This window comes from Buteo buteo, chromosome 4, assembly GCF_964188355.1.
Source record: "Buteo buteo chromosome 4, bButBut1.hap1.1, whole genome shotgun sequence".
NCBI classification, from domain to species: Eukaryota; Metazoa; Chordata; class Aves; order Accipitriformes; family Accipitridae; genus Buteo; species Buteo buteo.
In genome coordinates, this window is record NC_134174.1 from 48,026,813 (window position 1) to 48,053,321 (window position 26,509).

A 26,509-nucleotide genomic window follows, 5' to 3' on the forward strand; every position below is an offset into this window, starting at 1 on the left:
GCCGGGACCACCCGCGGGAAGAAACCCACAACCGAGAAGGGAAAGGATCGTCTGTGAAGCCTTCTGCGGGCCTTCGTGGCCCCCGGTGCTCGGCGCCATGCCACCCTGCGTGCCTTCAGCTGCCGGCCCCTTCCCCTGGAGGCCGCCAGAGCTGCCAGGCCGGGAGCGCGGCTCAAAATGGGGAGCTGCTCTGCTGCCGTGTGGGAGGGACCCCAGCGGCAGCAGCGAACTGCCCGCTGTCCTCGGGCCGTCTGCGGGAAACGTACAGCGGCGTTTGTGCCTGAAAGCTAGGGGTTTAATTAACGCCTGCGACAAGAAGAAGTACCTAGCGCTGCTCGGCGTAACTAGCACCCGCCTTTCGATCACGAACAGACGTTGTGTGACTACATCATTGTAGCAAGATTGCATGAATTGTGTGCCTAGGGCCGGAGCTACTGATTTTTTTTCTTAGTGTATCTTTATCGCATGAGACAAAGCCTACGTTTTGCTTTTAAAGTGGAAGCAGCAAGAATGATGATTGCCCTTTCCCCAAGAACGCGTGCCACATTAGGCATCAGGTCTCAAGAAAATTTCGATCTCTGGCATTCAGTAGTTTTCATCTTACAGCAGGTAGATTTGCTGGTTTGGCTGCATAGAACTTTGCCTTCATGAGAACAAAGAATGCAATCTATTTTCCTCTGTCCTTCCAAAATTTATTAATATGCTTAGTTTCCAGGAAAATGAATGCCCCCTTGCCCTTTAAATCTACAGCACTGTTCCTGTACAGGTTAAGAAAAATCTTTACAACGTATTTGCAAACTACTCGCATGTTTAGGAAGCTTGAGCCACATCTGTGGGAGATTCAAGCATAAGCCAGAAAGTAAATACCCAGCAGTGAAGAGCTGATGTAAGGAGCAGCCAACCACAATCTGAGCCTGAAGCGAGGTCTGAGCCCAGATCAACGGTGCAGCCAGGAACCGAAGGTCCCTGCTTCCAGCACAATGTTGCTGTCCCCAAACCACCACGCGCTGCAGAGCAGGGACAGGGCCCGGACACTGCTCCATGGAAAACACCAGGAGCCTCTGCACCGGAGGGTTGGGCTCTGAGTTAGTAACTTTATTGAATAACTAATTGACATACTAACTTTACTGCATACTTGGTTGTAAGGGAGTTGGCTGAATTGAGATACCGTCCCTAATCCCTAAAATGACATGACGAGGCCTTTCTTTGGGATAAATGAAAGGATCCTATTCTAGCCTGCGGCAATGCCCCCACCTCAGGCACTCTGTATCTCAGATGTATTTTTGTGGTTCATCGCCATCTTCATTCACTTAGTAGGTTTACAATTAATGTTGTTATTAGAAGGAATGACTTTAATGACAAATTGTCTGTGATAGTTTTTGATCTGCAAAGGCTTATAATGTAGATCGTTATAGAGACATTAGCCATTACGGCTGATGTGAATAACTGAAGGAAAATGAGTTCGACTACCACAGAGTTTACATAATGAAGTAAACTGCAAAATCCTTTAATGCTCATATCGATTTTATCTACAATAATATATCGCTTACGTTTGAAGAACAGCATCGCTAAATTAACATGCCATTTCAGCTGTTCACGTTTCCCTGGCTCCACGCAGATAAGGCGATTACGTTCGGGTATTAACTTTAATACAAAGAAGGCGATTTGCATAACACCTCCAGCCAGGGCATCGATCCCATTGAGCGCTGAGGGGGGTGCCCCGCAGGAGGCGGCCCCGCCTCTGGAAGGGAATACCTGCCGCAAGCTCCCATCGCCCCGCTTCGGACCGTGACAGCCAGAGTGAAACCTCGCACCCACGCCCTTTCCGTCCATTAGCTCTTGTATCAGTACTGCACTAACAGCAGCTGATTAATTAACGCCCCGGACGAGGCTGGGGGGGTTGTACCCGACAGCGCAGGCGGAGGCGGGGCTCGCCCCGTCCCCGCCCTCTCCCTAGCCCCGCCTCCCTCCGCACTAGCCACGCCCCCGCAGGAGGTCTTCTGTCCCTACCGGCCACCGTCGGTCGCGCTTGCGCGGCGGAGGCGATGGCGGTGGCCGTGGCTGGGCTTCGCGGTGTCCTCTGGCAGCGGGCGGCCGCCCGGCTGTGGGCGGCGCGGGCCGCCGCGGCGGCGCCCTCAGGGGCGCGGGCGGGTGAGCGAGCGGGGAGGCGGAAGCGGGGGGTGGGGGGCTGGGCCTTGGCCGGCGGCGCGGCGGGCGTCCTCGGGGCGGCGGGCTGGTGACGCCGGGGTGTGAGGGCGGCGCGACCTCCCCGGCCTGGCTGCGGCTGCCGGCGGGGCCCGCGCCCACCCTGCCTCGTCGCTCTCCCGCCAGCCTCGGAGATGTCCAAGGACCTGATGCCCGGGCCGTACCCCCGCACACCGGAGGAGCGGGCAGCCGCCGCGAAGAAGTACAACATGCGGGTGGAGGACTATGAGCCCTACCCCGACGACGGCTTCGGGTGAGCGGGGGCGGGGGGGGTCCCGTGGCCCTGCGGCCGGGGAGCAGGCCAAGGCCAGCGCCTCCCGGCTTTGGGGCGAGGTGTTGTGGGCTGGTAGTCCCTGCTGCATGCCTGCGGGAGCTGTGCTGTGAGCTTAGCTTAGTGCTTTGAAGGCACACATCAGTGTTTTAAACCAGGGAGAAATGGAATGAGTTGGAGGCCCATGTGAATAAAATGCTGTACGAGAGACTTCATATGCTGTTGTAATGCAAGGCTAAGAGGGATGAACTGAAAGCCATCTCTGGAATAAAGATTTCAGGAGGTGTCTAAGTGTTGGGGAATACTTTGTCATGTGCAAAATGCAAGACAGCTAGGGTTCTGTATTTCAGTTAAGTTTACGTTTTTCTTCCCACTACTATAGTGTTCCTCAAAGTGGCCTTTTTGGGCTACTTGTTACAATGCCTGATATCAAGGTGATGATTGTTGTGCTAGTTGCATGCATGCATTTAAAACATCTATATGCATAGGAGCTATAAAAATAAGGTAAGGTTTAAGTTTTCCATTTCCATAGGACTACCCTATAGTGTCCTGTACAAAATTTATCTAAATTAATACAGACATCTTGTATATTTGGGTTTTTTTGTCTTTCTCACAGGTATGGTGACTATCCCAAGCTCCCTAATAAGTCTTTCCATGAGAGAGACCCCTGGTATCAGTGGGACCAGCCAGACATGAGGCATAACTGGGGAGAGCCGGTAGGAATGCTAGTAGCACTTTTCAAGCTGCTAATCAATGCTACTGTTATTAAATACTGATGTGCATGTCTTGTTAGTGCTTTCTGTTTAATTTTTTGTGTGATTGCTTCCCCAAGTGCAGGTGTGTGTTGCCTATGCAAGCAGGACAGTCAGCTGGAGGGAAATGTAGGCTATGGCCATCAGGGTAAATATTTTGAAAGTTCTGAGGAATGTTAACCTCTTATTACATATGAGGAGGGAGACTTTACAAACTTAAGTTTCTCTGTAGGAATAGGAAAGTGTCATCCATTTTCTTTGCCTGATCTGACTCAGTATGAGAGCTTAGTTCAGAATCATTTGGCAAAGAAGCCTTTATTTGAGTAAAGTCCTCTTAGTACAACGGAAGTAGCTATTGCTGCTTTATTACTCCAAGGTTTTTTTGGGATAGAATACAAATAAAGAGGCTTTCTCTGAAGAAAGCTTGCAAGATATCCTTAAGAGAAATGGATGAATAGAGCACTTATGTTAACTTTCAAACTTTCAAAATCTGAGTTCCTCAAACTCCTTGTCAGGAGTAACTTTTCAGTTAGTGCATGGTCTTTCTGTGAATGACTGCAATCTAACTGTGATTACTGAACTTGGTAATTGACTTGAGCTCTCCTAAAAGTAGAGATTATGTAAGCATGGGTATGTAATATATCATAGTATAAACATGCCAGAGCATCACAGCTCTAGAGTACTACAGTAAAGTGCATGTTGTAATAACTGTAGAAGCACATGAAAAAACCCCACAGTGATTCTGTGTTGCTGTCGTGCTTGGTACAGGAAGGCTTGTATAGGTACCTTTGCAGATGGGTTGGCAGTGGGGACCAAGCAGAATATACTGGTGCATCCCAGGTGTCAGGAGATGCCTCTGTTTAGGCAACCGAATTCTGCTCAGTCTGGCTCTCGGGGTTTGATAGCCAGTGGCTCTGTGTGCAAAGAGGAAGGCTGGGGAGCTAGAGGCAGTACTTGAGCTGCAAATTGAGTTCTCTGCTTTCGTTAATGTGAAAGGAGGCTATAGGCAGAACGTGCTTGGGACTTCCCTGTGTATATTTTAAGGCAGAAGCTTAAATGCACTTCTGCTTCAATCAGGAAGGGCATTAGCTTGCTACCAGCCCTGCTCTTTTAGTAACCATGGCAGGTGCTCTACCTGTTTTGAGGAACCACCTTCCAAGTGGCAGGTAGTTGCTGCTTTGTTTGAAATAACACTGCTCCTTCTGTTTGGGTGTGTGACTGAACTTCCATAAATGAGGGTACTGATTTGTACCATGCCTTTTCAACAGTGCTGGGGAGCAAATCTAAGGTGGAGTGATTATGTATATAAATAAAAGCTGCTGCTATCCTATAATTAAGCATATTGTCTGGTGTAAGTATAGGATGGCATTTGGACTCCTGAGTTTTACTGTAAGTGACAACTTGCTGTGACTGTAGGTAAATCACTTAATCTCCTCTGTGGCTTTATCTCCACCTGCGAGGTGAAGATGAAACAGCTTATGGCAGTTTTGTGAGTATTGTAAAGCACTTCTTCCCTTGAGCACTTTTGGTAAATGTGCAGCCATTTTCTTTTGTTCTTTAGATGCACTGGGACTTTGACATGTATATTCGGAACCGTGTTGATACATCCCCCACTCCAGTTCCCTGGCACACCATGCGCAAACACTTCCTTATCTTTTTGAGTACCATGCTGATCATGTTTGGTCTTGGAGAGATCTTTCCAGCTTACAGGCCTGTGGTGAGTGGCATACTTGGGTAAAGGGAGTAAAACTAGCTATGTTTCTTGTCACTGCTGATGCCCCTAAGAATGGTTTGACTGAAGCTGAGTAATGAAGGTGAATGCAAAACCCTGCTGCTGGCAGGGGATGGGCCAAGGGATGTTCTGCAGCCTCATCCAGCCCGAGTTGTTTTATTGACTGGCTTGGCTGAGCTCACAGGTTCTGTTTCATAGTGAGCAGTTCCTGTTTACAGGGAACTAATTTTAAGCTATGCTTCTTACAGTATCCCTTCTTTGGTTTAGGTATTCTCCTTCTGTGTGTGCATCTGCTTGAGGAAGATGCTTTATCTCTTCTCTTGCCCTGTGTTTTTTAGTTATATCTCATGATCTGGATCATCTGGAATGTACTTCAGAAAAATATATCTGACTATACAAACAGCTTTTGCAATATATCATCCTCATGCTGTGAGATGAACTGTTGGTTAAGATCAAATGCAAGACCACCTTCATGTTTCTGCTAATGGACATGGGTTTATAAAAAGAACTGTCTCTGAATATACTTCCCTTGTACTCTATTCTTGCTGAAGCACTTAAGAAATAGACATTTGTTGTAAATGACAAGCCTTGATTTGGGGAGGTGGGATGGGATGAGACATTTTCCCCTTACCCCTTAATTTGCTTGGTGAATGTGGTGAATTTGCCACTCTTTATCTCTCCTTGTAGGGACCGAAGCAATATCCCTTCAATGACCTGTACCTGGAGAGAGGAGGAGACCCCAATAAAGAGCCACCAGTGGTGACGCACTATGAAATCTGAAAGTTGAAGTGCTCTGTTTCTCCTGTGTCAGCTCTGCTGGGGATGGCATCTTCTCTAGCATTCACTGTGGCATATAACACTTGTTCTTCAATGTTCAACCACTAACTCCAGTGAAATATATCAATGATACCTACTGTGCTAGTTGTCTTCTGTTGGTTTGAGAAGGCTGAACAATGGCCAGTGAAATTGAATGACCTTTGCCTGTTTTTCTAAATGGGCTAGTATCTGCAGGGCAAAGTTCTGAGTGCAGTCTAGGACTGCTGCTAGTTTATGTACCTTGTGTGCAAACATTCCTTAGCTAAGCCTGTTTATGCAGATATTGCTTGTTATCAAGTGGCTTACTGCAAGTGCTGCTTGGAGTTGAACTAGTGTCATCATTTAATGTGAAATGATGGGCAGAATCAGACTGGCAAGTGCCAGTGCTTGGAAGTCTCATACCTTGTCAATAACTGTCTGTCCTCACTGGGATTTGGCTTTGATCTCTTCCTGCTCTAGATGCCCTCTTAAGTGAAGCTTGCACAACCAGTAGGGAGCACTAGGGAGGCACGGAGCCTTGCAGTGTATAGCTCGAAGCTGACAGAAGAGCTGTGGACAGCAGTGGTACAAAAAGGCCAATGAGCAAGTCCAATTCTGGCCAGACCTGTTCTGCTGTGCCTGGGCTGTGGTCCAAGAGCATGGATGCCCACATTGCTCCTGTGTGGCCTGAGCTTATCCACCAAGGTTGGAGTTATGCCTCACCCACAAAGTCTGCCTGTCTTTCCCCAAACCACGGGTGTATGACCTCCTATGGCTTCATCAACTGTTTTCTTGGGACAGTTATACATACAATTTTATTAAGCTCCTAGATTTGTCCGGCTCCACTCTTCCTTTAACATAAGTTCCCCCCCCCCCCCCCTTGTTACTGGAGGAGACAGTACCTTCAGTACTGATTTACAGTGGAAGTTTTCTCAGCTCCCCTATGCTATGTCTTAGACCATGCTGTTTGGCTGCAGGAGTGGGTGATCGCAGAAGGCTAAGGGCTTGGGCTGTTCTGGGTGCTTCCTATAAACTGGATGCTGTGCTCTGCTTTCAATGCCCTGTCATGACTCATAGTTTTGTGCCTTAAGAGAAGCAGGTGTTTGAAGACAGTGATTCATGATTTTTCAATCTATAAAGATTTTAAACCCCAGATCTAAAGGACACTTAGCTTGATCTCTGTGTAGGGGTTTCTATAAGGGTATTATGTTCAAGGGAATTACATGATTGAATGCTAGGACATAGGAATATTTACATGTAAATAAACCTAACCTTTTTGGAGGTGCTGAACGATCACCATTCCTCCTGGTTTTTGTAAGCTGTCGCTTTCTCTTCTAGGTACAGAAATGCTTGCTTTTAAATTATGGACAATGATGTTTTACCCCAGAAGGGTTTCTAAAGTATTTTTTGAGCTGTGGGGACCTAGAAAATGAATTCTGTTACAAAGTATTATGCAGGGGAAAATACTTGTTAGGAGTACTTGAGTAAGAATTGCCATCCACTGCAGTTATGTGACAGCACTATATACAATGTTGTGAGAGTTTTAAGAGTCTTCAAGTAAAATTAAAACAATCATAGCAGTAATAGGAACCTTATTTTAGTATATGTAAAATGATAATGCAGCAGTTGCACAGAGGCAGGTTGCAGCCCATCCCACTTACTGTAGTGCATACCACAGGGCTGCCCTGCCCCAGCATTGTTTGCTGCCTCCTCCTTTGGGGAGTTTCACACCCAGTCTGTATCTAACCGGTAACTTGATGGTGTTATTCATCATTGGGAAGGCATAATAGGTTGGGCAGAGAACATGGCTCAGAAATCCTTAAAAATGGGGTTTGTAGTGTAGGCAAATTTTCTCAAAAGAGGAGAGAGGTGACGGAAGGAGGTCTGAGCCCTTCTGCATTTGTTGGGTTTTTTTTTTTCGTGGCAGCTAAAATGCTTTCAGGAATATATTTTCCTAAGCTGTGTGCCTTTCCCTCTGCGTGCCCTCTCAGGAAGGCTTGAATCTGTAGCTGAGGCAAAGCTCTTCCGAGAGGGGTGACTTCAGAGGCAGCAGACCCCAGCTCCAGCTACGGTGTTCCTTGCCCACCAGCATGAACCATTTCGGACTAGTGGATGGAGCGTATTCAAGTATCTTAAAAACAGGAACTGTGCCCAACAGTCTTCTGGCTTGGGAGCCCCGTGCTCAGCCCGGGCTGCTGCTGAGGCCCCCGGTCGCGGACGCCCCGAACCTGGGCAGGAGAGACTAAAAGCAGCCTCTCCGCGCCCCACTCCCCGGTTCGGGACACGCCCGCGGGCCGGTAGTGCCTAGACCCCGCAAGGGGATGGGTTCCCGCACCCTCGCCGGCGGTGACAGCTCCCGCCCTGCGCGGCGGCCCCGGGGCCGTCGGCGGTACGGCAGCTGTGAAGGCTCCCGCCGGCGCCTGCGCAGGCGGGGCGGGCGCCGCGGGCGGGGCCACGGGCGGTGCTTCGCGGGCGGGGGCTTTTCGGCTCCCGGCGGCCACCGTCGCGAGGGCTCGGCTGCGGGAGCCGTTCGGGCTTGGGTCGGCGGCGCGGCGGGGACGGCCAGCGAGCCGGTAAGGGCCGCCGGCGGCCTCCCCCTCCCTCCTCCTCCGCCACCTCCGAGCCGCTCGGCCTGGCGCGGGCGGCTGCTCCTGGCCCGGCCCTCGCGCCCCTCAGGCTCCGCCACCGGCGGCAGGGGCCCGGGAGCCGCCCCGGGCCGGCCCAGCCCCGCCTGCGGCGCCGCTGCCCTGCCGCGCCCCGGGGCCGGACCCCTTGACCCCGGCGCCCTCCCCCAGCCCCGGCCTGCTTTTCTGCCCTGCCGGTCCCGGTGTCGCTGTGCCGGCTCCGTCCCCAGGTCCCGTGGCTCCGTCACGACCCTTCTGCCCCGGGAGCCCCGGACTTCGCTTCCCCTCCGCCGGTGGGCCGGCTTCTGGGCAGCGGCAGGCGGGGAGCGCTTGGGGGGGGGGGCTAGGCTGTTTGACCCGGGCCGCGGAGGGGCCTCTGGCGCAGCCGAGAGCCTGTTCTGTGACAGCCGGTGTCCGAGGCCAATGCTTTCTTCCCAGACCTTCCCTCTTTTTGACTATCGCACGGTGTAACGCCGTTGTGCAGAGCAAGCTGGCTAGGTGCGTGTGTACACACTGCCGTCTGCATAGTGCTGTGGCACTTAGCAATAGCTTTTGAAAGTACTTGGAGCACAGGAAGTTTCTTTATGTACCATGGGAGCTGTCATGGAGGAATGTGCTGAGCCCTGCCCTGCAACAACCCCGCCTTGCAAACGCCAACGATTAGCTGAGATTAGTGTCTCTGTGCCTTCTGCCTTCTGTAATCGGGGTTTATAATAAGAATTTATGAGAACAGCCTGGCTATAGGACATTGGGCAGCTGTGAAGGGAGCACGTCAGAGCAATGCAAAGGGAAGGGGCAGTACAAACATTTCAAATTGATGCTGGGACGTTTACATCTTAACCCATGTGTCATGGCTGTGAGGCCTTTTTCAATTCTTAGGGTGGTTGCTTGTCACACGGGTGACCTTGGACAAGTCTTTTCTGTTCTGCCCAAGTTTCACCTTTAGCTAAGGGAGATCAGGCTATCAGCTCCTTTGTGTGCTGTGCTGGAAGTCCAGTATCAGCAGGAACTGTTCAAAGAGGAATGGTTGGGTGCCCAGTGGTGGGAGGAGGATTGGGGAAATTGGTAGGAGGGGATTTCTGATTGACAGTATTTGGGTGGTACAAGAGAGAGAAGGCCTTACTAGAGTGATACCTGGGATGGTTATCATGGCAGCTTTGAGGGTCAATTAGCTGATACAACAACCACAGTCTTTTAGGATATATTCTAAGCCACAGGTATTTCAAGTTAGTGTAGGTGAGGAATTTTTGCCTCTGTCAGCATTGCCTGCACGGTCTGTCATGGTTTAAGAGCATATGCTTTTGCTTTTCACTGTTTAGGTGTGTGCTCTCCGTTCCCAGTGGTGGGGAGTGCTCTGACCTGCCCGGTTTTGCTTTGCAGACAGTGTTACCTTTTAAGGATGCTGTGCAGGAAACCATGGCGGGGGAGGCTGTGGGGAAATGCTGCTTCTGTCCTGTGGCTCCCTTTGGGGCTGAGGTTTGTTAATAACGTTAGCTCTGTAATCGGATGTCTGTAGAAGGAGGAGGAATTGTCATGATTAATTAATTAGAGGTCCTGAGAAAAGCATGAGCTTTCTCAGGAGTCTTAGATGCTATTTTGGGAGATGACACCATGTGGCAGTGGCTCCCTGAAAATTCTCCTATGGAAGAGTCCGATGCTTGTGAATTTTTCTCAGGCAGCCACAAGAGGTTGCTAAAGAAGGGCTTTTTCCAGCTTTAAGGATTGTTGAGTCCTGTCCTGGATACGGACATGCACAGTGTATAGAACAATCACTTCTCTAAGACTAAGACTCAAATCAGGCTTTTTTTTCCGTTCCAAACTCAGAGCCCACTGATTTAAGGAGGAGGTGCTGCTGCATCCCTGCAGAACCTCAGCTGTAATGGAGCCAAACTGGTAGGAGGTGCCTAAGAGATGGTGTGATACTGTGATCTTGGCTTCTTATGCATCTCCTGTGGGCCTTCTCAAGTCTGTTGGCACTACTGCTGCCTTGCCTTGAGGATCAGGGACACAATGTACCTGTTCAATACCTACAGTTGTTCTGTTGATATTGAGCCACTCTAAATGGTGCCTTGTTTGCTTTCCTATGTCTGGGTGAGTTATCACAGCCAAGACACTTTACCTTCACATTCTGTCCTGACTTAAATTTGTGAAAAGAGAATAGTAACATTGACTTCCTTATGCAAAATGCTCTATTGACAAGAAAAGCTGACAATTGATCAATACTGTTCTGCACATTTTTTGTGGCTTGTCTTTGTTTGTGTGTTGAATGGAAATTGTGATGGCCATGCAGTCAGTCCAGCACAGAGGGTAAGGAGTGGGAGCTTGTACCATTCACCTGGCTAAGTTTGTGGTGGTTGTGCTCTTCATTGCTTCCTTACCAGTTAATTTACTAGAGGGAAGAAGTCTCTTGGCCACTGTCTAATAATGTTCACAGGGGAGTTACCCTCTCAAAAGCCAAGAAGCAGTGAGGCCTGTATGTACAGCCAGCTCCTACAATTGATGGATTGTAACTGGAGGAGGAAGAGACAAGAAAGGGACTGGTAAGGAACATACCAGCTGTCCTGCTCCCCCACATCAGTGGAGTCAAGTGGTGCTTTGTGCAGTAGGCTGTTGCCAGCAGGCTCACCTGACTCCTCCTGGGGATGTTTTCATTGAAGAGAGGAGACCCAGACAGTGTTCGTGCGCTAGTATGGGAGACAGATGAATAGGCACTGGAACTTCTTGGCAGAGAGAATGTAATGGAGCCCTAACAAGTACTCTGCAAATTGTGTGCTGGAAGATAGGAAAGTGAGCTTTAGAGGTCTGTTACGGTGATGCGGAGATGACCTTTCCACCTCTGTTCCTGGGCTGCATGAGGAAATAGTTGCACTTGTCTTATCCTACAAGAGTTCTGTTCAGATTGCACTGGGCCTCAGCTAAGTTGGGACAAGGTTAATGTGAGAACAGCAATAGGCACTTCAAGCTTTGGGAGATACTACTGCAGACTAATGCTAAAAAGCATTAATTAAATTCTAATCAAACAGCATGTCCTGATAGGGCATGGGAGAGAGAGGATGTCCTTAGCTTCAGCCTGGCTGTGGAGAAGAAACCCTTAAAAGAGTGTGGAGTTATTACCCAGGAGGTCCAAGCCCAATAAGTAATACTGACCAGATTTCCCTTTGTGTGGGCCTCAGGAGGCCATAGCTTCATATAAACCACAAGATGACAGAAGGCTTTTTCAAAACTGGTTTGGTTTTTTTGGATGGTTTGGCCAGACAATGGGCTGGCCACAGCAAGCTACCTTTATGAACTTGGTTACAAATAAACATCCATACTCTGGCCTGAGTAAGGCCAAACTCCGAAGCACTTAGACTTGTAGCCCTGCATCTGGAGAGGGCCATGGATGCAAACTGTGGTTTAACTGTCAGCCCAGCTAACGCAAACAGTGTCAAGTAACCAGGAGAGGTTAATCACAGCGAACTGGCAGGATGCACAGTGTTTTGCTGTGCTGCCTGCTGACAGTTTACTTTATTCAGCATGATATCATCTGAGTGCATAGTTAGCAGCTCTGTTTAGCTAGAGTTAAAAGACTGCACTGCAACCAAGCTTGAAAGGTTTAGGAACCACTTATGAGAGTGACCTCGCTAGCCTGTGAATGATATGTCCACACATCATTTGTGTTACTGACATGCCTAGAAGGCCTGGGCATAGTCTGGGATGGAGAAGTGCTGGTTGCTTTCTCCTCAGCAAGAACGGGATCCTACATGGAACAATAATTTGTATTTATATTCAGTTTTGCAACCTCCTGGCTGTCTGCTGTTGTTTGACTTGCAATTATCCCACTACATTAATGCCCAGCTAATCTCTCTCCAGTGACATGGGGAAGTTGTGTTCCCATTTTACAGGTGTCAGTTGATCTATCCAGAGTAAATAAAAAGAACTGTTGTCAGAGCTGAGATTGAAACCCAGCAGTTACTTCTGGATCTCTTCTTCTCACCTTCTACCATTTACAAACTCAAGCAGGAAGTCAAATGATTTTTTTCCTTTCGCTTCTCAGAGGATGAGAACAAAGTACATTAACTGAATTGGCACGTGATAGCATTGCACTTTGTTTTCTGTTGCCACGTCACATTTCTGCTTGGAATTTAGCCTGCCCTGAGATTCATTCTGCTCCCTTTTTGCCTATGTATATACTGGCATCAGCTTGTTCAGAGACAGCAACTAGTGCTTTGCAAATACATTTGTTTAATATCTGCAGCTGATTTAAACCAGCCTGGACTGAAGACTTGAGTATGTTGCTTAATTTAGATCCCCTTCCTTTTACTGAAACTCTCCTGTAATTGGGGTTTATGAAAAAGAGAGCTATATATGAAAGAAAATCTGGGATCAGACAGCTAGGATTGTTTGGATTTTTTTCATGAATTCTAAAATACCCTAATTCATTCCTATGAAACTGTATTCACTAGCTCAGGAAGTAACAAGTAACATCTCTCTATTGTGAGCAATTTGTTCGTGCGGTACCTTCGTAAGGGGGATATTTTGTTACTGGTGTGATTATTTTTGTGTTGACTTTATCTGGCTACTAACCACTGTGTGAAATTTCTTCTAGAGCCTAGAAAATGAAGCTAAAGGAAATTGAGCGAACAGCTGTCCAGGCGTGGAGTCCAGCAAACCACCACCCCATTTATCTAGCAACAGGTAAAGTTCTTCACAATTTGTGAAGATTAAAGTATGATTCACAGAGAGATTTTATGTAGAGTTGTATTGGCTTTAACTTTCAACAATTCCCACTTTAATAATCCCTGGAAAACTTACAAGCAACATACCAAAAACATTGCAGCCTTAATTTTTTTTTTTAAGTGACCTGTAGAGGTCTATTTGTATGCCCAGCTTTGACACCTTAAAGGCCAGTGATTTTCAAAAGGTGAATACATGGATTTTTTGATCTAACTTCTGATTAAGTCTGTATGAACTCCAACACGTGCTTGCTATAAAAATTAAAACAAAATAAGGTTGGTTACTTGGTATGTCTGTGGAAAAAAAAATTTAATTCTAATTGTGTTCATTTAAGCTTACTTTTACTTTGCTGGTCTTCAGACACTATCACGTGGTTTGACAATCAAATAATAGAAATCCCTTCTTTTTAAAGTTGCATGTTTCAGTTATCATTCAATTTTCAATATTTCTGCAAAACCTTAAATTTGCATTTTGTTGATATTATTCATTATTCACTATTGTTATAATAATTTTATTTCCTGAAGCACAAGGTCAGCCTGTTCACTGAGTTGGCAGTGGGTGAGTTTAGTGTGTGTGTGGAACCAACAGCTTGGGTTGTCTGCCCAACATGAGAACTAGTCAGCTCTGTCTCCTGCCTGGGTTGTGCAGTGCTGCTGTATTGTTTTCCTTTTTTTTTTCAGGGGTGACTGTCAAAAGAAAGTGACAAAAGTTCGGCTGTTGCCTTAAAAGCAACATTACCATTTTTGGGGTAGATAGTCTATTTCTCTAATAAGGACAGATTTTTGGTTGGACCAAAGGTCTTGGCTTCAGTCTGCTTTAGACCACAAACTGCATAGTTTCATAATTTGTACTGCTTTTTAATAGTCTCTTGGGCATTTTCCATGCCATAGGCTGTTACAAAGCACCTCTGTGGTAATTGGGTGACTCTTTGCCTGGCAGTGTCCCATTAGGCAATATTAAATCTACTTTTAGCTTTTATTCTGTAAGCTAGGGAGAAGGAAGGGAGCCACCACTGTGTGACTGCTAGCTGTCCGTGGGTTGTTGGGGAGTGTTTAGTTGGCTAAGGCTGAAGAACTTTTGCTGTAGACGAGATTTAGAAGGCTTGATCAAGACATATGGTTGTGGTTGAGGAGCAGTATACAAAAGTATTTGGGATCATATGTGTAGTGGGGTTTCATGATGCGACTGCATTTGTAATTTAGATAAGGGCTTCATATCAGAAGATGTGGCTGCTTGGAAGAGGGTATATGAATTATATTTATCTCAAGAGAGAAAGGTATTTGCGCAGCACTGACCCTAATGCCCAAAATTTCTTGAAGAAGTTCTAATTTATTTCAAAGTCTTTGTCATAATTGTTGGTTCCTCTTTCTGAGGTATTCAAACATGTCCTCTCCTTGAACAGGCACAACCAAGGTTGTGTTGACTATCAAGAATAGGTTTCCAGTGCATTGCTCTTTTTGTATCTTGTGCTCTTGAAAAAAGAGCCCACTTGTTTTGCCCTTGTACTTCTGCTAGGAACATCTGCCCAACAACTGGATGCATCCTTCAGTACAAATGCCACCTTGGAAATATTCGAGGTTGACTTCAGGGATCCCTCCCTGGATATGAAGCAGAAAGGAACGCTTCCTGCCTCAAACAGGTACTAGACACTCATACTGACGTATCAATCAGTGGAGCTGGAAAGGGCTTTTCTGGTACAAGAAAGGAGAGGAGGAGATCATGTTTTTGGGGTATAAAGTGATCTTTTGGGTCAGTTGACCTCCATCTTCAAGAATTGAATATTTTTGTTGACACAAATCATGCTGGGTGTAAAAGTACAGCAGTTGGACCATTGTAGAAGGCTGAAAGGACTTATATGGTAGTCAGTCAGAGTCATTCTGTATCATGTGAATTTGCTGGGGCTAATCATTTGCAATAAAGAGACTAGAGGAAGAGTGAAAATTGTCTTCCAGCTTTTTAAGACAAGGTGATTTTCTTAGGCTCATCAGTGTGGGTGACATTTGCATCCAGTGTAAAACACAGCCTTGATTTGTAACTAGCAGCTTTTACAGTGGGTAAACATATTTTTCAGATCATAGCTCTGGAAAAGAAGGCATATAGTCCTGTAATCTAATCTTCTATATAGCCTAGGTTAGACGAGTTCACCCACCAAATCCCATATGAGGTCCTGAATGTTTTAAGGTAAAAACACCAACAAAAGAAGAGACAGACTAGCTCTTCCTTTTTAAGTTCCCCTTAAAAGTCTTTGGAATGAGGCTCATTTCTTTTTTTCCATGTAAGAGCCAGAGTCAACTTCAAAGGGAAATGGCTATTTAAGGTGCAGACTGATGGTTATGTTTGATAAGTTGGAAGATGGATGTAGTTTTTGGTAATGCAGATGGTGTCTTGACTTCCACCAAATGTTGAGGCCTATGAAAGCTTTATTTTTGTCTTTTTTTAGGTTTCATAAGCTGATCTGGGGTAACTTTGGAAATGGGTCCCCAGAGTCCTCCGGAGTGATCATTGGTGGAGGCGATAATGGTGTACTGACAATGTACAGTGCGCACCACATCTTGGCTTCAAAGAGTGAGCCTGTAATTGGGCAGACGGAGAAGCATTCAGGTCCTGTTCGAGCTCTTGACTTCAATCCTTTCCAGGTATGCAACATTAAGATACTTATAACCAAATGAAAATTAACCTCCATATTTAAAAAATATGTTTTCCCCTTGTGTATAGAGATTTATAAACTGAAGGAACAGTCTTTAACCTGAAAGAGGCCTGGTAGTTGTGACACAAGTCTGCTTTGGGACTCAGATTTGGGTTCTGTTCACAGCTTTGCCAATGAATTCCCTTGTGACTTTGATCAAGTCTCTTATTTCTCTGTAAAAACATGTCTTGTAATACTGTTACGTGTTAGACCATTACCCATTTGAAATCAGAACTTTTTTTATTTGTTCAGTTGGTGTTTAATTCAGTGGGGCTCTGATCACACTTGAAGGGACTGCAACATAAGTGAGTAGTGAACAGAACATAAGTTCTTGTGGTAGCACAAAGGCAAATTGACAGTTGTCTGCAGACCCTTGTGGGAAGCCTGCATCTTGTCAGAAGAAATGTCCCTGGTACCAGGATGCAGGGCAAAGGCTCAGCTGGCCAGAGACAGCAGCTTCCAGGCCTGTAGCAGAGTTTCATGATGAGTAACACTAGCACATGTAGCTTGCTAGACAAATTTTAAACAGGTCTGTACCATGGCACAGCTGAAGGCATGGAGGCCACAAATGTGCCTGGTTTATAATCCGTTTAGTACCTTTCTGCTTACCAGTGGCTGTGAAATGCAGCTCTCACCTCACTTTGGAAGCTTTTGGGTTTTTTGCTTACATTTATTTTTAAGAAATCTGTCCTTTTTCCCTGTGAAACTCAGCTGAGCTTTTCTTTTTTTCTACAGAGTAACCTCTTGGCTTCTGGAGCCAACGATTCTGAAATTTTCATCTGGGACTTGAATAACTTCAGTGTGCCTATGACTCCAGGGGCTAAATCACAGGTAAACAAGTTTTTCTCTGGGCAATATCCCTGCAGTTTTATATCTCAGTAGGCAAGGCAGAAAGATGTGAGTGTGTGGAGTCATCCTGGTCTAGTCAGTCTGTGAAGGGGAAATGACCTTGACGTCTGTCAGGAGAAAGATGAATCGGAACTGACTGATCAGCTTCATTCTGGGCAGGTGGAAGGGGTGTTATAAGGGTGGGGAGATAGGCTGGCAAGCTCTGGAAGGATGCACTTTGCATGGATGGGTAAGCTCTTTGTGGATTTGAATCAAGTAACTGACCAGTTTATCTTGTGATCCAGCTGGTGCATGTGTGATGGATTAAGAAGGCTTATTGGACCTTCTCTGAGGAATGAATTTACTTCAAGCTTCAGCTGAAGCTTTTCATATCTCTTGAAAGTAATATAACTAGCAGAGCCAGTGAGCCATTTAATGCATCTTGGCTATTACTCACAGATAATGTTTCCGGAGTTTGAAGAGGAAGAAGCTTCTGATCTTCTGATGCTGATTATGTTATTCAAGGCAATCAACTGTTGAAAGTAAAAAAATTGTAGTAAATTTGCCTAAAATCAGGCCAGGTTTTTCCTGCAATAGGCAAGGACATAAATGGGGGACTTATCTCCTGCATTGCAGTAGGTACAGTAACAGCAATTATCCTTGAATGCTTCATTGTTTTCCATCTTGCTGCACCCCTGAAATGTTGCACAAGGTCATCTTTCCATTTGAGTTCATCCCAGGAGTCAGGGTAGAAGCATCTATGTTCCCTCAGCTGCAGTTCTTTCTGGACTGATTTAAGACACATTTGGCCAATGCAGAATCCAGTACCTGCTCCCAAAATGCAAAGGTGCTTTTCCAGGTGACCTTCCCCGTAGAACTTGACTGTCCACTGTACATTCTGAGTAAAGGACTTTCTATGCTCCCTAGTCTTTCTGGTCAGTGCTGCTATTTCCAGTTAGTTGATCAGTGATTGAAGAGAGGAATCTATATATCCTCAAATCCCTTAGTTAAGTTAGTGACAGAATCCTGTGATTAGTGTTCCCTCAACATGGGAATAATGGATGTGTGGCCTTTCCTGTCTTGGCAGCCCCATGAAGATGTCAGTGTGGTGTCCTGGAATCGGCAGGTGCAGCATATCCTGTCCTCCGCTCACCCCAGCGGCAAGGCTGTGGTTTGGGACCTCAGGAAGAATGAGCCTATCATCAAAGTCAGTGACCACAGCAACAGAGTGAGTGGAGGAAAGCCTGTGATTCTGACTAGCTTACAACAATGCCACATGTGACTGCAAAGCAGTGGCACAGGCTCTTGGGATCAAGTGTTTTTATTGTGGGAGCTGTTGGGGCTGGTTCTCTTGGAACTGTAGCATCAAAGCACTTATCTCTTGTTTCTCCATTTCATTAGGGAAAAAAAGACCCCTATCTGTTCTTAAAATTAGGGCACCCTTGCATTCAATTTCTATGTTCACAGCTCATTTATGAGAAGCCTCCTGTGTTTTACTCCCAGCTGTCTTCCTAGACCAGCTTTGAACTAGTCCTTCAACTTCTGTATGGTTAGTGTGTTTTTTGCTCTGTGGAGAAGTGTCCGGGTTTCAGCTGGGATAGAGTTAATTTTCCTCTGCCTATGTTAAGGCTTTTTCAGTTTCCTGTGCTCTGCCAGCAAGCAGGTGTACAAGAAACTGGGAAGGAGCACAGCCAGGACAGCTGACCCAAACTAGCCAAAGGGATATTCCATATCATAGAATGTCATGCTCAGTATGTAAACTGGGGCGGGGGGGGGAGGGGTTGGCCAGGAGGGGCAGATCGGTGCTTGGGCGTTGGTCAGTGGGTGGTGAGCAATTGCATTGTGCATCACCTGGTTTTTTTTATTTTATTATATTCCTTTTCATTACAATTATTATAATAATATTTTTCATTATTATTGTTAGTATTACATTGTATTTTACTTTAGTTATGAAATCATTCTTATTTCAACCCATGAGTTTTACTTTTTTTTCCAATTCTCTTCCCCATCCCACTGGGGCGGGGGGAGTGAGCGAGCAGCTGCGTGGTGCCTAGTTGGTGGCTGGGCTTGAACCATGACAAGAAGGTAGAAATACTTGCTTCCCACAGCAAGACATTGCTAGACTTGCTTTATGTCAAGCATTCTAGGCAAGTTAAGTGCAGAATGATGTGGCTCTGGGCCATTTTTGCTAATGCCAACTTGCTTTGCTGAATTTTCAGCCTGTTATTTTTGTCCCTAGATGCATTGCTCAGGAATGGCCTGGCATCCAGAAGTTGCAACCCAGCTAGTCCTTTCCTCCGAGGATGACCGCTTGCCAGTGATACAAATATGGGACTTACGTTTTGCTACCTCTCCTTTGAGCCAGCTGGAAGGGCACACGAGGTGAGGGCCTGCTTGTTCTGTTGTCTTTTCAAGGATCTCCATCTTTAAAAGGCAGACATCTGGGAGACTGGACTTAGGACAACTATGATTTTTTGCTAGGCCTGCTTTGTTTCACAGATGAATCTGGTTGAGGGTAGAGATGAGAACTAGCATTTCTGAGCTTAAGCAGCATTTCTGCTGCTTTCTTGGTGACAGGGTGGGAGAGTGGACTGGGTATGAAATATGACTGATTTCTTTCTGATCTATTTTAGGGGAGTTCTCTCCATCTCTTGGTGCCAGGCTGACCCTGAACTGCTGTTGAGTAGCGCCAAAGACAACCGGATCTTGTGCTGGAACCCAAGTGTGGGGGAGGTACATAACCACAGCTATAAGTACACATGGTCTGCTTTATACAGAGTTGTGTGCTATGCTATGTATGTGTCCCTTCTCTATATCTTTGTCGAGTGTCAATGTAATTTCCTCCAGTATGTATTCTGCATTCTTCTGTCTGGAGTGAATGAGACTGAAAACAACAGAGACAGGCAGAGATTTTCTCTGATATAACTATGTCCAGAGATCATAGAGGGAAGAAAGCTTTAACTAAAACTTAGTTTCAGCTAATTATGATTACTCTTGCTATGTTCACACATGTAGTGTTCTCTGTGTCCATTTGTTTCTTCTTCTTCCTTCTCCTAGGGTAGTAAGTTTTTGGGGGGGGAAACTTGAAGGAGAATGAGGAGCATTTGTTAGGGTCATTGAGAGGGGAACAATGTAACTAATATGTGTGTAAACTTTATTCATAGTACAGTGGTTTCACATGTGTGTGCTTATTTAGTCATGTATCTCAAAATTACCATCTTTGAAATATTTTGGTATCACCGGAATTAAAATAGGACTGTGTAAAAAAAATTTTCTGCACACCTACTCATTCAATGCTGAATTTCTGGATAAAACTGAATTTTGAACTTTGAACAGAATTCAAGCAGTTGATCTTGATGATAACATGGGGAACGTACTCTAACAATACTGAAGAAAGTCCAGCTGGGAGCCCCAGGCTGGATTCATTTAATGGGACAGTTTCACTTAGCTGACCACCTCTGCCTTGGAGGCATGGAAAAAATATTCCATTTCCATAAAATGCATGAAATGCTGCTGTTGTGGTTTCATGGGATTTAATGCTTACTCTCTACAGATGTCTAGTGGTTAGAAGAGAATCAGACTCTGAAAGGTTCCTACAATCTTTTCAGTGTGTTTTAGCAGAAAAAATTAAAAAAAAACAAACAACAATTTTAGTGCAACTGGCTCATCTTTATGCATGCTATTGTAGATTTGCAGAGTCCAAATTCAACTTAGGCATTTATGCACAAACTATTGTTAGGGGGCTGTTCTTGGCTTGGTACCAATGAATAGAAAATTTTCAGGTTATACAAAAATCAGTACAGTTAACAGAATGGCTGATCTGGTGAGTTTGGGGAAGAGTTGGTTTCTTTGTTTTGGGGGGATATTTGGGAAGGGGGTTTGTCTTTTTTTTGGTTTTTTTTTTGTTTGGTTGGTTTTTTGGTTTTTGGTTTTTTGTTGTTTTTTTGGTTTTGGGTTTTTTGTGTTTTGGGGGGTTTTTTTGTTTTTTTTTGTTTTTGTTTTTTTGGTTTTGGGGGGGTTTGGGGGGGTTTTGGGGTTTTTTTGGGTTTTTTTTTTTGTTTTTTTGGTTTTTTTTGTTTTTTTTGTTTTTTTGGGTTTTTTTTGTTTTTTTGGGGGGGTTGGGTTTTTTTGGGTTTTTTTGGGTTTTGGTTTTTTTTTGTTTTTTTGGTTTTTTTGGTTTTGGGGTTTTTTTTGGGGGGGTTGGGGGGTTTTGGGGGTTTTTTTGGGTTTTTTGGGTTTTTGGGGGGGGTTGGGGTTTTTTTTTGGTTTTGGGGTTTTTTTTTTGTTTTTTGGGGGCGGTTGGGTTTTTTTTGTTTTGGGGTTTTTTTTTTTTGTTTTGGGGGGTTTTTTGTTTTTTTTGGGGGGGGGTTTTTTGGTTTTTGGTTTTTGTTTTTTAATTTAGCAGTCCAGATTTTAATATAAGCAAATGTAAAGTTTTGTACCTGGGAACAGAAAACAGATCATGTTCTGACAGAGAAGGAAGCTGTGATTCTCTGTGCTTTGTGCCTGTGAGGCATAAAGGAAATCTCTTAATTTTACAGACTGGAGGTTCAAAGTCAAGGTTGTGTTAGTGAGTTGCTCAACATCAGGCAGGAAGTCTGTGACTGGGCCATGAATTGAACTTTGGATTTTTGAGTGCTGGACCAGAAACTTGTTGGCTGCAAAATCCTTCATAGTTCATCTGCATCTATTACAGTCCTCTTTTTTGTTGTTCTACTTTTTTCTGTAGAATTTTATTTACCTTGTAAAATTTATTATTCCAGACTATTCTTTCTGCTTACATGTTCTTGCTCATGACACCTTTTTGCCTTTTGGCTTCTGGTTTTCTTGCGTTGTTTTCTGATGTGTCTCCCTTGGTTAACAGCAGGTGTGATAGTATTGACTTGTTGCATTTGCATTTTGTTCTACAGTAGGAATCCTATGGTACAGCAGCTTTCTGTGGCTTTCTGCCATTTGGGCTCTATGTGCTGTAACTCAGTTGCAATGTGTCTTTCAAGAAGCAAAAATAAGACACTTGTATACAGTGGTGATATGTAAATAAAGTGTGACACACTTGCTGTGGGCAAGTAATTTGGGGAAAGCAGGGGACTATTTGTGTTGTGCTTCTGCCTTCTCTCTTTCTGTGATAGGTGGTTTACGAGTTGCCCATTCGGAGTCAATGGTGCTTTGACGTCCAGTGGTGTCCTAGGAATCCTTCAGTCTTCTCTGCTGCCACTTTCGATGGGTGGATCAACATTTATTCTGTTATGGGTGGGAACTTAGAAGCTCAGCAGAGGACGCAGGCTGACAAGGTAAAGTCCTGTGAGCACGTTACGGCTTGACAAATCGGCAATTACTCACCTGGCTTCTGAGAGCGTTAGAAGCACATGTGCGTAACAGTATGATTTTTAAGCGATGCAGTCTGTCCCACACGCCACGACATATAGCTATATGGTGTGGGAACCAGAAGCTACCTATGTGGGGACTTAATATCCGCCAAGTACCAAAGGAACTACGTTGCCTGTTGACAAATGTGTCTCCGAATTTCTTGTAAAATTCATTAAAGTGTGTAAAGAGAGCCAAGATCAGGTATAGTTTTGATGTTATATATATTTTATGGTTATTGCTACTAGACTAAAAATAAAGCAGCACACCTCTTGGAGCAACAAGCTTGTCTTGTCATTAGGTTAAAATTAAATACATTGATACTAATTAATACAACATGTTCATTATTAGTTCAGCAGAGAATTCTAAAAACTAGCTTATAAGCCACTATTAGCAATTTTCCTCCAGTTAATTGACTATAACTTGGAGCATGTTAATATTTTGATACTGAAACCCATTACTTAGCCAATGAATAGATGGGCAAACTCTGAACAGATTATATGTTAGTACTGTCTAAAATTTTACTTTTAATCTGGTGTCTAGTCTTTTAATTCCCTCCCTCTCTCCCAGCTAACAAATGCCTTGCAATACAGGTTTTAAGAGAATACGTATGAGCTGGCTTAAGTGTTATTTATATAGTCATTTACAGCTGACTGAGTTCAGTTTCATAGGATTTGCAAGAGAAAGAAAATACTTTATCAAGCAACAGCTGTAGGAGATTAAGGATTTATTTAACCCATGGAGAATTTTCTTTCTGTGCATTCTTCATGTGCATGCACCCCACTTCCACTCTTCAAAATTGGAGAACAGTAGGGTAGAATAACTCCTAGATAAATAGAATAACAAATAAGAACAAAAATAGGAGGAGATAATGACAATTATGGAGGCGGGGAGTTCATGAACAAGGGGCCTCTTTCCTCTGGATTCCATGGTATCAGGACAGAAACTCTGTGAAAGACCTGGTGGTTGATGTTACTGGTACCCTGGTAGTGTGTATCTAGTTTTTGAAGATTTAGAGTGATTGATTTATTAGGTATAACCTGTTCCTCCGGGAAATGGTCTGTCTTTGGAATTGATTTCCCCTCAAGAAAGACTTGAAAGACAAAACGTGTAGGTCTTGCCTGTGATTCTTTGTTTGGCAACCTTAGCTTGATGAGCCTTGTGTTGCTTCTGTTCAGGTATGCCCTTCAGCTGTAGTATTTTAGAGCTGTGCCCTATGGTCCAGTCAAACTTGAACAGGGTTATCTTTAGCAAACAACAAATTATGCCAACAGTGTTAAAAATTAAGAATGCTTGTGAACAGCATTGTATGTATGCTCACTGACTTCCTAAATGTCAGAAATCCAGATGAGAGGCTACTTTTGACACTCTCTTGTCTAGGCAAGAAAGTCTGGAGAGATTATTTCATCATTCTCATCTAAGCTATAAAAGCTTGAGACAGTCCATAAAACTACCCCATTTGAAAGACCCCTAAACCAGAAAGGGAGTCAGCATTCCTTTGTGAGCAAAACAAGAAATATGGTCAAAAGTTGTCCAGCTTATGTTGTCACTATCTTGCATAAAACTAGTAATTTTGTAACTCCTGTGTTTATGAGCTGGGTGCTAGGCCAGGCAGTGTATGTTAGGGAATTTGCATCTTGCTAAGGAAAAATTACTTGAAAATCTCTCAAGGTGAAGCTTTCTTGAGAAATAATTTCTGGAACTGTTTGGAAATACCACTTCTTTCACATAGAGGCGTGGTGGTATTCCAGGGAAAGGTGCTGTAATAGCCTTTTTCTTCATCAGCAAGGAAAGTAACTAATTACTAAGCAACAGTTTTTTGTGCTTAGTCTGTACAGAGAGGAATTGAATTATATCTTAGTCCTTTCTCCATCTGATTTTAGATCTCTTCATCCTTCAACAACCTGGATCCCTTTGGCACAGGACAGATCCTTCCTCCTCTGCAGGTGCCAGAGCAAGTAGCTCAGACCACCTTGATTCCACCATTAAAAAAGCCACCCAAGTGGATTCGCAGACCTGTGGGGGTTTCATTTGCAGTAAGTGAATGGAGCATTGTTAGCTTAAAATCCAGCAGGTGTGTCATCTTGTGACACAATCCTTTTCTTTAGCTAGAGAAACCTTTTCTCTTCCCACTGCTAGCTGTTTTGATGCCTGTTTAATGGGCAGTATGGTGTCCCATGGAGGAAAGCTCTTTTGCTCAACATTCAGATACATTTCCAACAAGAAAGAGTCCTGCAGCAGAGAATGGGAGGTTATAAGTAAGAGTTAACAAAGCTAAGGAAGAGTCATAAAAGCTGTCCTTGTAGGCTTTGACATGCGTTCCCATTTTCCTCTGTCTTTCTCCTTCCTATCCAGGTATTTAATTTTCTTCACCTCTTTGCTACTAAATCATAAGGCTGAATTGTTCTTTTAGCCTGTGGCTTGACTTGTTGTCTGTCTGTCTAGTGCCTGCCATTCACATGATCGTTTCTGTCATTGCAGCCTGCCTCTCCATGTCAGAAAGGAACAAACAGTTCCAAATAGTACTTTTTCCTCTGTGCCTCTCTGGCATTTGCAGTTGGTTAGGCCTGATAGCACATACAGAAGTGCCATGGTTATCAGTCTTCAGCTGAAGGGCTTGTGGTGTGAACTCCCTCAATGGCCCTACCATCCATACACATTAAACTGTTTGGATTCCTTGTGATCACAGCTGGAGCTTGAGTCCACCGTGCTGAATGAAGAGCTGCGTTGCTTTTACCTTCATTTATAAGAATGCTTACTGTGACTCCCTCTGTCTTTCTCAGTTTGGAGGAAAACTTATTTCCTTTGGTCTTGCCAAAGCTCCTGGACAGCAAATGCAGCAGACATACCCACACCAAGTATTCATCAGTCAAGTCACTACTGAAACTGAATTCCTGCTCCGATCTAGAGAACTGCAGATGGCATTGCAGTCAGGGAACCTCCTTGATTACTGCCAGGGCAAGATCCAGACAGCCAAGTTGCCATTCGATGAGAACCTTTGGAACTTCTTGAAGGTAGGATGGCTGTGGTGAAACAGAGAGGTCAGTTCTTTTACAGTCCTGGGGTGGAATGTGTTCATTATGGTCCTCTCTAGCTGTTTATATTCCTGTTCTTTAAGATATAAAATGGAACTGAACGGGCTAGTTAGTTACTTGTCTAAAGAAAAGTTTTTGCAGATGAGGTCTTAGAGGTTGCCTTATTTTTCAATAGGAACGGTCTTTTAAGTGGAGTTGTTTGGGCTTCCTGTCAAGGTGCTAGACAGGATTTTCTCATCTCAACCCACTGCCAAGCTGTATCTGCCTGCTACCTGTGGCACTCTACTGTTACTATTTCTCAAGGCAAAGTCCACATGGGCAATGAGATTCCCCAGTAATAAGGGAGAGGTGTGGTGGTATCAGGACTGACTGTAGCCCCACACATGATGATGGTTTCATTGACAATTTGGTAATATGAAAGAGTTTGGTAACGAGGAGTGGCCACCCTTCTGCAGGGGCAGGGCTTAGCCTTGGTAGTGTTTTACAGACACTCGTAGGCAGACTGTGTGTGGGACGGGTTGTTGTCTAGGTGGTGACAGTAGTCTTCATTGCAAGGATCATTGCAACAATGTCTTCAGTTGCATTGGATGAGACTTGTCAAACTGTCATTCTAGTAAATTTTTATAATCCAGCTGGCCCATGGTCCTGTGAGACCACTCCAGCACATACAAGATCTTTTACTATTGATTGTCTTAAACTACAAACCAAGCTTCTGTACAAAAGACTGTTCTGCATGACCATTTCTGCATCTGCAAGAACAGTTTCTACTGACTGTTTACAAGTATCTTATCCATGTACAGTTTAGTCATTTCTGTAGTAGGAACAGCCTGGGACTTACTGAGACAGACAGATTCTCCTTGCAGAATGTTAATCACACATTAAAGCATACAAATAGTGCCTCTCAATTAGGCTGCATGCAGCCTGTAGGAATCTGTGGGACTGTCTGAAATCCCCACCCAGGGAGCTTCTGTAACAATTAGTTAACTAATTTTTGTGAAGCCAGCTAGGAGTTCAGGCAACCACCTTGTCTCAGTTTCATCCGGACTCAAATCAGTCCATTGTCTCTATGCAGAGATTAGCTTGGCAATTCCTAGACCATCCAGGGAATTAATAACCAAGTACACTAAGTATGCATACAGTCATAGCCCTGATACACAATTGTAACTATGTGACAAACTTGAATTTCACCCTTTTATCATGATAATAACTTAAATTCCATAGATTTTTCCTACAGTAGTCATTAGGTAGACTTGTCATAGTTGTATTCTTTATCTATAAACTGAGCTCTACACTTTGCTGCTGCCAGAAGCAGCCAACTGTTGGCAGTGTGTAGATGTCTAGGATTTTACATATTTTCTTGTCTTTTTCAATATCCTTTGGGACTCAGGTGAACCTGGAGCAGGAGTCCAGGACTAAACTCCTCAAGCTGCTGGGCTACAGTAAAGACGATCTGCAAAAAAAGGTAAGAGGTGTTTCCAATAGAGAGAAACCTTTACAGGAC

The 26,509-nt window shown here is 44.7% G+C and overlaps 2 protein-coding genes across 5 annotated transcripts in view; both read left to right on the plus strand.

The window, feature by feature from the left end:
- The first annotated feature begins 1,991 nt into the window (after positions 1–1,991).
- Positions 1,992–5,874, plus strand: NDUFB8 (NADH:ubiquinone oxidoreductase subunit B8). Its single transcript, XM_075025927.1, has 5 exons — positions 1,992–2,151; positions 2,332–2,458; positions 3,093–3,192; positions 4,790–4,945; positions 5,648–5,874. The coding sequence occupies exons 1-5, from the start codon at positions 2,046–2,048 to the stop codon at positions 5,738–5,740; spliced, it is 582 nt and encodes a 193-aa protein (XP_074882028.1). The 5' UTR covers positions 1,992–2,045; the 3' UTR covers positions 5,741–5,874.
- A 2,362-nt stretch (positions 5,875–8,236) lies between these two features.
- Positions 8,237–26,509, plus strand: part of SEC31B (SEC31 homolog B, COPII coat complex component) — a 40,246-nt gene continuing 21,973 nt past the window's right edge. For 2 of the 4 annotated variants that reach the window (XM_075025928.1, XM_075025930.1), the window contains exons 1-12: positions 8,237–8,328; positions 12,968–13,056; positions 14,611–14,734; positions 15,536–15,731; positions 16,517–16,612; positions 17,697–17,837; positions 18,849–18,991; positions 19,243–19,342; positions 21,739–21,900; positions 23,857–24,009; positions 24,757–24,987; positions 26,396–26,470. In XM_075025928.1, the coding sequence (XP_074882029.1) occupies positions 12,978–13,056; positions 14,611–14,734; positions 15,536–15,731; positions 16,517–16,612; positions 17,697–17,837; positions 18,849–18,991; positions 19,243–19,342; positions 21,739–21,900; positions 23,857–24,009; positions 24,757–24,987; positions 26,396–26,470 (1,500 nt within the window). In that variant the 5' untranslated portion in view covers positions 8,237–8,328; positions 12,968–12,977. Of the gene's footprint in view, positions 8,329–8,709; positions 9,856–12,967; positions 13,057–14,610; positions 14,735–15,535; positions 15,732–16,516; positions 16,613–17,696; positions 17,838–18,091; positions 18,159–18,848; positions 18,992–19,242; positions 19,343–21,738; positions 21,901–23,856; positions 24,010–24,756; positions 24,988–26,395; positions 26,471–26,509 lie in introns of those variants that run through there. The other 2 variants (XM_075025929.1, XM_075025931.1) reach the window with 2 other exon arrangements.